Raw genomic sequence first — 9,114 nt, 5'->3', positions numbered from 1 at the left:
CAAAATCTATGCACGAGCTTATGCAAACAGAGTTAAAGGCGGTAGATAGCCTGGTTCCTATATATAAGTCATGATTAACAAGAATTTATAATCGAACTTCGACAAATTGAAATGGAAGGGGTATAATTTTGTGCAAATATTTTCCTATGACGCAAATTTAACGTAGAATTTCGTAGAAGTTTCAGCTTATATATGAATGAAAGGCAAATATTGGGAAAATTATAGGCCTTAATTGAACGCGTTAACAATCACATCAATTTTTCGCCTGCTTTTTACTACGTGATGTTGACAACGATAGCCTCCTTGTAATTTCATCGTTAACATAATTCAACAATTTCTTTTCTATATAATCTTTCTTCTGTTGATTTAAAAAAAGTCTCCCTTCCATTGATGAAAAATTGATACAAAAAGACCAAGTCTTCCTTCCACTGCTTCTGATTCTTTCTTTTCACACTCCACAATTTCCACCCTTTTGGCGCCCTCACACATGACCTATGATCCACATACAAAAGTAACAAACACCAAACCAAATTTCTACTATAATATATATTTAACAATCACACGCCACAAATTTTAATCACATGATATTCTATAAAAGTCCAATGATTGTCTTCTTCTAGCTATCTTAATCACTTTTCCAGCAATACAAGAAACTATAAAACAAATATTATCTTTCCCCTTATAAGTTACATCATTTAATTTATTTAGTCGATCTCACTTCGCTTTATTCATTTCTCTATTCCATATACACCATCACCATTTTATTAACAAACTTTAATTACTTATGGATATATTCCGCAAAGCCAAGGCTGTTAGATTCAAAAGTCATCTAGACAAGTACCTAGTAGCCGATGATGATCAAGAAAACACTCGTCAGAGCCGCAATGGCTCGTCGAAAAAATCACGGTGGCTAGTGGAACTTGTCGAAGGAAATAGCCACCTTATCCGACTCAAGAGTTGTCATGGCAAGTACCTCATAGCTTCTGATGATTCATTTCTTCTTGGCATGACGGGAAACAAGGTTACTCAGACATCACCTGAAAATACAAACGACTTGAGAATTGAATGGGAACCAATAAGAGATGGATTTCAAGTGAAATTAAAGGCTTTTGGTGGAAGATTTTTACGTGCAAATGGAGGGACACCACCTTGGAGAAATTCTGTCACACATGATAGTCCTCACACTGCGTCTACACATAATTGGATTTTATGGAATGTGGAGACTGTTGATATACCGGAAAATGAAATGTTAGATTATTTATCGATGGTTTCGAGCTTTTCGTCGGTTTCCGATGAACTTTCCGGCTTGGAAATGGGATTTCCGGTCATGAGTACACGTTCAAGCTTTTCTTCCTCGCCAAAGATAGCAAAGGTATGTTTCTTAATTATGTCGACTTAAGATTTTTTCTTCTTTCTTCTTCTTTTTTCCTTTAGAGTAAAAAAGATTTCTTAGAAGTCAACAAAAGTTACTACAATCTGTCGTAAATCAGTTATGTAGAGTTTATGAGTTACGTACAATCGTGGTTTATTAGCAAGAATAAATTAGGAACAAAATAAAGCTCTTTTTTCTTCTCCAACATGACAAGTAACCGTAAGGATAACGTGTAATATGAAGACAATTTGCGTGTGGCCCAACGATAGAAAATAAAAGAGGGAACAACATTAACACGTGAAGGTGTCTCCCTCCAGTTTATAATCGACAATTTTATTTACTTTTTTTATTTTGATTCAAAATAAGTGTCTATTTACATAATTAATAAGTAATTAATTTTATTTTTCTAAATTTACCCTTATTTACATATTCAAGTGTGTCAAGGTAACAATTAATTAAAGTTAATTTAGTAAATACATCTTTTTTTTTTAGGAGTTCGTATTTCCTTAATGAGTATGCCAAAGATAAATTGGTCACCCATTGTAAACCGAAAAGAGTATATACAATGCTAAAACATAAAATACTATAGCAAGATAATCAGAAATCTTTCGGTACTAGCATACGAAGGTGTCTTATTACTTGCATTAAATGCGTTCTTACAATATTAGAATATAAAATTCTACACAAAAATAATTAGAAGTCCAATTATTACTCCATCCGGTTCACAATAAGTGATTTTTCGGATATTTTCACACATATTAAGAAATTCATATTTTCACATTAATTAGCAATGAAATTGACCATATTAACATTTATTATCTCTTCACATAAACACTCCTAACACATGCTCCAACATTATTTGCTCCAAGGGCAATGTAGGAAAAAAATAATTAATTCATTCTTCAAATTTGAAAAAAATTACTTATTTTAAGCGATAAAAAAAATAATTAAAAAATCACTTATTGTGGACAGAATGGAGTAATATATTATCATAAATTTATTTAAATTTAATGTCAAAATCTAACTCACGAGGTCAAGAATTGAAGATGTTTGTAAGTTGTTGGGGCCTCTCTTATCCCAATGTAAACTTATGATTCTCACATGTATTGGTCCGTCCTTTCAGCGTAATTGAAAAGGAATAGGGGTAGTCCCAAACACGAAATAACTAGCAACAATTTAAAGTTACGAGTAAGATTGAAAGTGCAACAATGATCTTTTTTTTAAGGCGTTATTTGGTTTGAAGATAAGTTATATTGAAATTAGTTATATTGAGATTAGTTATACTGAAATTAGTTATGATAAAATTAGTTATCTTAGTATATTTTTTATTGACTGTTTGGTATGCTGTGTTAATCCTCAAATTGTCAATTTTACTAATTTATCCTAGGATTACTATTCCACCCTCTAGTAGGTGTAAGTTATGATGATACTATTTTTAATCCTAGATAACTTATTCTAGAATTAATAACCAAATAACGAATTAGGTGATACTAAATTTTTATCTCAAAATTATTTTTACTTATTCATCGTACCAAACGAACCGCCGTAGAATGGACTTATATAATTAGATACGTGATAAGTAAGTAATAGAGTATGTTCTTCTCATTTATGAAAGAGAAACTCAAAATTCTACAAGAAAAACCAATTAACCCAAGAACCGAACATATCCCTTCCTAATAGTCCGTTTGAAAAAAAAAAAAAAAAAGTACTTTTGGCCAAAAAATTAAGGTATTTGGTCAATTTTTGGAAGAAAAAAAAGTGTTTTTGAGGAGAAGGAGAAGCAGAGAAAAATACTTTCTCGCCAAAAGTACCTTTCTGAGAAGTACTTTTGAGAAAAAAACACTTACAAAAAATATTCAAAAGCTTGGTCAAACACTAATTACTGCTCAAAAGTACATTTTAAATTAATTAGTCAAATATAAACTGATTATCACCAAAAATACTTCTCAAAATAAATTAATTTTAGCTAGTCTACTTTTTTCACGGCCATCATAGATCTCTTGGCTAGACTGTAGAGATGAAGGTTCTAATTGCAAGCGAGCTTCCTAATTCCTCTCCTTTATCCTTGCATCTATTTTAAAAATATGAAATCCACTAGAAGCATGGGGCCGGTTTGGTTCTTCCATTAATACAATTTTTTTGGTTTTTTCTACCATTAATATAAAAAATTTAACGTGTTAATTAAATAATACGTAGTATGTCTACAGTAGACCACAGCATTTATGTAGAACAGGGCTGACCTATTTCATGAGTTGGAAGGTCAAACCTTTGACTATGAGTCAGCAGGGCTGCTAGATCTTATCCTTGAAAGTAATTATCATTAGAAACCTTGGTCGTTTAAAACAAAGCTTGTTTTTGTTCAACTACCTTTTCCCCAAGTTTTTTCTTATTCAGCAAAGATGGCTCAACAGTAAGGGACGTTTATATCAGAGTTTATATAATCTGAGTTGAAATTTTTCAAAAAGTGTTTTTTTTTTTGTAAAAGAAAATAATATTAAGGTTCCATTTGTTTGGCGTTTACAAAAAAACTTTGCAAAGCTCAGTTTAAGTTTTTAAAAGTAATTTTTTCTTTAAATAAAAGTACACTCAATTTTTTAAATCTTTCAAATATAAATTGAGGAGTTGGCCAATGGGGTCATATATTCACATGATTCATATGCTAAAGTAATGGGTCCAGTTATTTCTGTGACAAGGCCCCAAAACAGAAACATGACAGCTGAAAAAGTCTATATTTACTCACATGATAAACCTTAATTTAATCACGCGGTTGGATTATCCGTGTCGCAATTGCTTAACTGCCAATTTTCTTGGCTGGCGCCGCCTGTCAACTCTCATACCCTTGAATTATTCAAACACCAGTCTTTTATACTATATCAACTTGCTCAATAAATAAGACTATAAATACTGAAAAATATTATAACATCAACCCAATTGTCGCCATTTCCAACTCTCTTAATAATCCTCTAATCTTCATATCGTATTCCAGAAATATTTGTTCAACTACTAACCTTGTTTCTATAAAACTTTAAACAGAGTAGTACTCCTGTGATAAAAAAACCAGCAATGGACCTCTTTTACAAGGCTAAAGCAGTACGCCTAAGAAGCTACCACGACAAGTACTTAACAGCAGAAGAAGATGAAGAAACAGTAATCCAAGATCGTGATGGTGCTTCCAAGAATGCAACATGGACAGTAGAATTCATCAACGATACTGCTGAAAAAAATACCATACGACTCAAGAGTCGTTATGGCAAGTACCTCACTGCTTCTAACCAGCGATTTCTCTTAGGAATGACGGGGAGAAAAGTGTTACAAACTCTGCCAAAAAGACTTGATTCTTCAGTTGAATGGGAACCCATTAGAGAAGGGAATCAAGTGAAGCTTAAGACAAGATATGGTCAGTTCTTGAGAGCTAATGATAATATTCCACCTTGGAGAAATTCAGTTACACATAATATACCTCATCGTACTTCAACTCAAGATTGGGTTTTGTGGGATGTTGATGTGGTCGAAATCTTGGTTCATTCTCCTGCTCCTAAGCCTCCTCCACCATTGATTCCTCACGAGGAATCGTTTGCTGCTTCTGAATCTAGTTCACCATCAATTGTTTCCTCAGCATCCCCGGCCAGCTTTTCTAGACAAGAGGTATTGTTATTTATCTCCAAGTTTTGATGTTGAAGTTCATGGATATTTTTGTGGGTTATTGTCGGGGCGGAGCCACAGCGCTGGTTACGGGTTTGGTCGAGGCCTGTGGTTTTGGTCCAAACCTATTTTTGTCTTAAAATCCATTAACTATATACAAATTATTAATTTAGAACCAATATTAACTTTTGTAACCAACATTTTGCAATGAGTTTCTTTCACCATTTTGAAACCTGGTTATAGATATGAGATCGGTGACTTAATTTAAAAAAGATGTTAAGAGATCTCCTTGGCTCACAAAGTGGCTTTAAGTGATAGAGAATTTTAATCTAAAGACAACTAAGGAGATAGGGGAGTCAAAAAGAAATTCAGGATATGAAAAAAGCATCCTTTCGGATCGAATGGACTTTTGTTATAAATGGCGGAATTTGACGGTTTACAACTTAGAGTACAACAACAACCCAGTATAATCCCATTAGTGGAGTATGGAGAGGATAGTGTGTACGCAGACCTTACCCCTGCCCTGGGTAGAGAGGCAGTTTCTGATAGACTCTCGGTTTCCTTCTTCCAAGAACTACCCATCTTGCTCTTGAGTGATTCGAACTCACAACCTCTTGATTGGAAGTGGAGGGTACTCACCACTAGAGCAACCCAATCTTATCTAGTTTACAACTTAGAGTAATTTTCAAAAATCAGAATATCAATATTTCGAGAAATGAACTAATTTAGTCCAATCTAGCTCTGAAAACTAAGTCAAATTGACTCTTTATAAGTGAAAGTGCCCATACAAGTTGGTATATATGGAGTAATCAACAATACTACTACTAGGCCTACTGAATTAGTCAAGGTCGGTTATATGAATCTTTGGTATTCATTTTGTTACATTGGCATATATATATATATATATATATATATATATATATATATATATATATATATATATATCATTCCAACACTCAATAATTTATCTTTTCATAGAATTAGGGAATCTCTATTATGTTATGGTATTGAAGCCTCCTTTTTTCTTGGCAGTCAGGAGAGTTTTTGGCTAGTTCATTGATGAAGTTTGGAGATGGGAGGCTGATTTATTATCATATTGCCGATGAATATGGAGAAATCAATGAGGGAGTGGAGGGGCTTTGCATACCTTTCAAGGGAAACAGTGTTGAGGAGCTGAGGAAGACATTGGAGGAAGAAACGGGGCTTGAGGACATTACTGTGTGTACTAAGAGTCCTTTGAATGGGAAGCTTTACCCTCTTCGTCTGCAGCTTCCTCCCAACAATGCAAATATGGATGTCATTGTTGTACCATCTGGCCTCATCTAAAGTGAGCTTTTTAACTTGTCTTGAATTGGTTCCAATTTGTGAAATTTATAATCTTTACCTAGTTGAGGATTTGTTTCTATCTCTGTCTACTGTGCATCATGTTGGAAAAGGCTAAAGTTTAGGGGCTTGAGATTCTTGAGTGAAAAATATTATCTTTGAATCTGCATCTTGACAGCTGCTATTATCATTTAGTTACTGAGTTAAATATATGTAAGCCATTCAAGCAACTTGATTTCTTTGGAGTTGGGAGATGTTTTGTTATAGAGAATGCTAGTTTTTGGATTAACCGGGCGTATTAGGCATGTCAATATGCCTTCTGCTGTGACATGGATGTTACTAAGCTTAAGCTATTATGCAACATTACCTTGTAAATTGGTAAGATCAAGATCAAGTTTTATGATAGACGTTTTTTTCTGTTCACTTAAAGATTAACATTTTTTTGCATCTGATTTCATTCTTAACGAGTCTTCTTCCTTCTACTCTTCTTCTTAAGAGCAGCTGTTTGTACGGCCTTCTTTCCCCTATACATGCTATTAGTGCTGTTGAATTCAGAACTTGTTGAAACTTAATTAGTATAGTAGGATTCGCAATTCTACAGTGAACTGCAATTCTATGTGTGCTCATCAATCTGGTTAATTAGCTTTAATGCTGGTCATATTACCATTGATCTTTCGACGTATCTCTAAACTTCTTGTTTTCGTGTATCAGTAGCAGGAGATTTTGCAAATACAAGGATGCCAATGTAGAGCAATTTGGAGGCACTACAATTGGTGCAACAGAACATCATATTTCTAGCATTTCGGTCAATGTGTGGGACAACCTATTCAGCCCTCAGTGTTTATAAAGCATGTACATATATTGTTTTGTGAAGAGAGTTGAAAGATAGTTGTCACTAGAGTAGGTAGTTTGGCAGATATATAGTTATATACCATATCTTAGCACTAAATAATGAAAAATGAAGGAGAATAGGTGGAAGAAGGGAGATTCTTTTAATTTTTTCCCCCTTCTCAGAGGGGGTGGAATTGTTTATTGAACTGAATTTTGTAGCTAGAGTTTTATATTGTTTGGAGACTAGTTTGGCTGTAAATTCTTTATCATTGAGATCGAAATTTACCACTTTCTCTGGATTGTCCTCCAAAAGACTGCAAAAACCTTGAAAAGCAACATATGGAACATGGGCTTGCTTACAGTTTGGCTAACTTGGTTCCCCTTCTCTAATAAGATCGTGACGAGGAGTGATCTTTTATTGGACTTCGAGGATCAACTTCAACTTGTTTGAAATGTTGTTGCATGTCGTTTCATTTTGATGAATACAACGGTTTAATAGATTGTATCGTTTGTCGTTATTTCATGATGTCACTCACCAACAATATAAAAAATAAACTTGCAACATTACTAAGAAAAAATAGAATATGGAGTAGAATTATTATATAAAAAAGTACGGCAAACGATAAAATATAATTATTTAATTAAAGGAGGGGCAAGATGAAAGAGAAAAGCAAGGAAACAACGCTGCCGCACCAAATCCGTACGTTTTTCGTCATTACAAAACAATGGAGTTAATGATATGATACAATAAAATTTAAATAACAATCAAAACAAATATTATATTTAAAGTAACGATACGATACAACACAATAGGGAACAACCATCCAAACAAGTTGTAAAGCTACCTTAGAAGCAAAAAAAGGCTAAAATTAGTCATTCAAAGATTATATATTGATGGAATTTTTACCTTCCTATAATACATATGAAATTTTATTACCCTTCCTAATCAAGTTTTAACTTAATTACATGGTTATATACAATTTACCAATTATATACAAATTAGTTTTAAATGAGTATCCCTTTATATTAGGAATTGAATAAAGAATCAATCATTTCTCATCCTTGTTCTCTCTCCCTCTTGCGCTCTCTCTCTCTCTCTCTCCGTCTCTCTGTCTCTCATTCTCTGTTCTTTCCCCAATTTTTCTTCCTCCGATGTCCTCTATTTTTTATTCTTTCATGTTGTATATATTTTTAATGGAATTCATCAATGGATTTCAATCGTTTTACTATAGAATTTTAACTTAACAATTTCCTTTCATGTTGTACAATTGATATTCAAATTGAAATTGTCAATCAATAAATTTTGAAGGTGTTTGACTCTCCACCATTGACATCCATTAAAAACCTTTGAAACTTGGAATTCGAATTTGGGTTTTCAAAAACCATTATTTGTTTGGATTGGGTGTTGTTGCAAACAATTGAGAATATTGTTTGGAGTTTATATCTCAATTTTGAGGGTGTTTTGTGAAGATTAGACTTGATTTTGGCTGAATTTCAGATTGAAACTCGAAGAAGAATAACACATGACATACAATATACTTATGAAATTGTAGTAAAGTTGTATTATAATTGTATGTAAATTGTATTTTGTTGAACTTATATTTTTTTTTATTTGAATGTTGTACGAAAGTTGAAAAATAATTGTATAATGTATGAATCGTTGTATAAAATTTGTATTTAAGTTATCAATACTATCTTTTATATAAAGTTGTTGATATGTATCAAAATTGTATTAAGAGAGAGTTTTGATTGGAATTTTAGAGAGGAAGAAGCACACACTACATACAATATACAAATCAGATACAAAATATATAAAATATACAAAAGTGACGAGCGCAAAACACACACTTAAATTGTGCTCGCTAGTCAAAGATAGTATAGTATAATATCGTCTCCACATGGATTGTATTTAAACAGTATTATCGTAGTTTGTAGATAAAATGCTA

General features: G+C 32.9%; 1 protein-coding gene across 1 annotated transcript; it reads left to right on the top strand.

Annotated features, from left to right (window-relative positions):
* The first annotated feature begins 387 nt into the window (after nucleotides 1–387).
* LOC104087507 (uncharacterized) lies at nucleotides 388–7,467 on the top strand. Its single transcript, XM_033653765.2, has 4 exons — nucleotides 388–1,372; nucleotides 4,406–5,017; nucleotides 6,047–6,341; nucleotides 7,049–7,467. Exons 1-3 carry the CDS (start codon nucleotides 785–787, stop codon nucleotides 6,338–6,340), a joined length of 1,494 nt encoding a protein of 497 aa, XP_033509656.2. The 5' UTR covers nucleotides 388–784; the 3' UTR covers nucleotide 6,341; nucleotides 7,049–7,467.
* The last annotated feature ends 1,647 nt before the right edge of the window (nucleotides 7,468–9,114 follow it).

Source organism: Nicotiana tomentosiformis, chromosome 11 (genome assembly GCF_000390325.3).
Source record: "Nicotiana tomentosiformis chromosome 11, ASM39032v3, whole genome shotgun sequence".
In the NCBI taxonomy this organism is placed as follows: Eukaryota; Viridiplantae; Streptophyta; class Magnoliopsida; order Solanales; family Solanaceae; genus Nicotiana; species Nicotiana tomentosiformis.
Note: the sequence above shows the minus strand (reverse complement) of the source record. Positions and strands in the feature narration are given on the sequence as shown.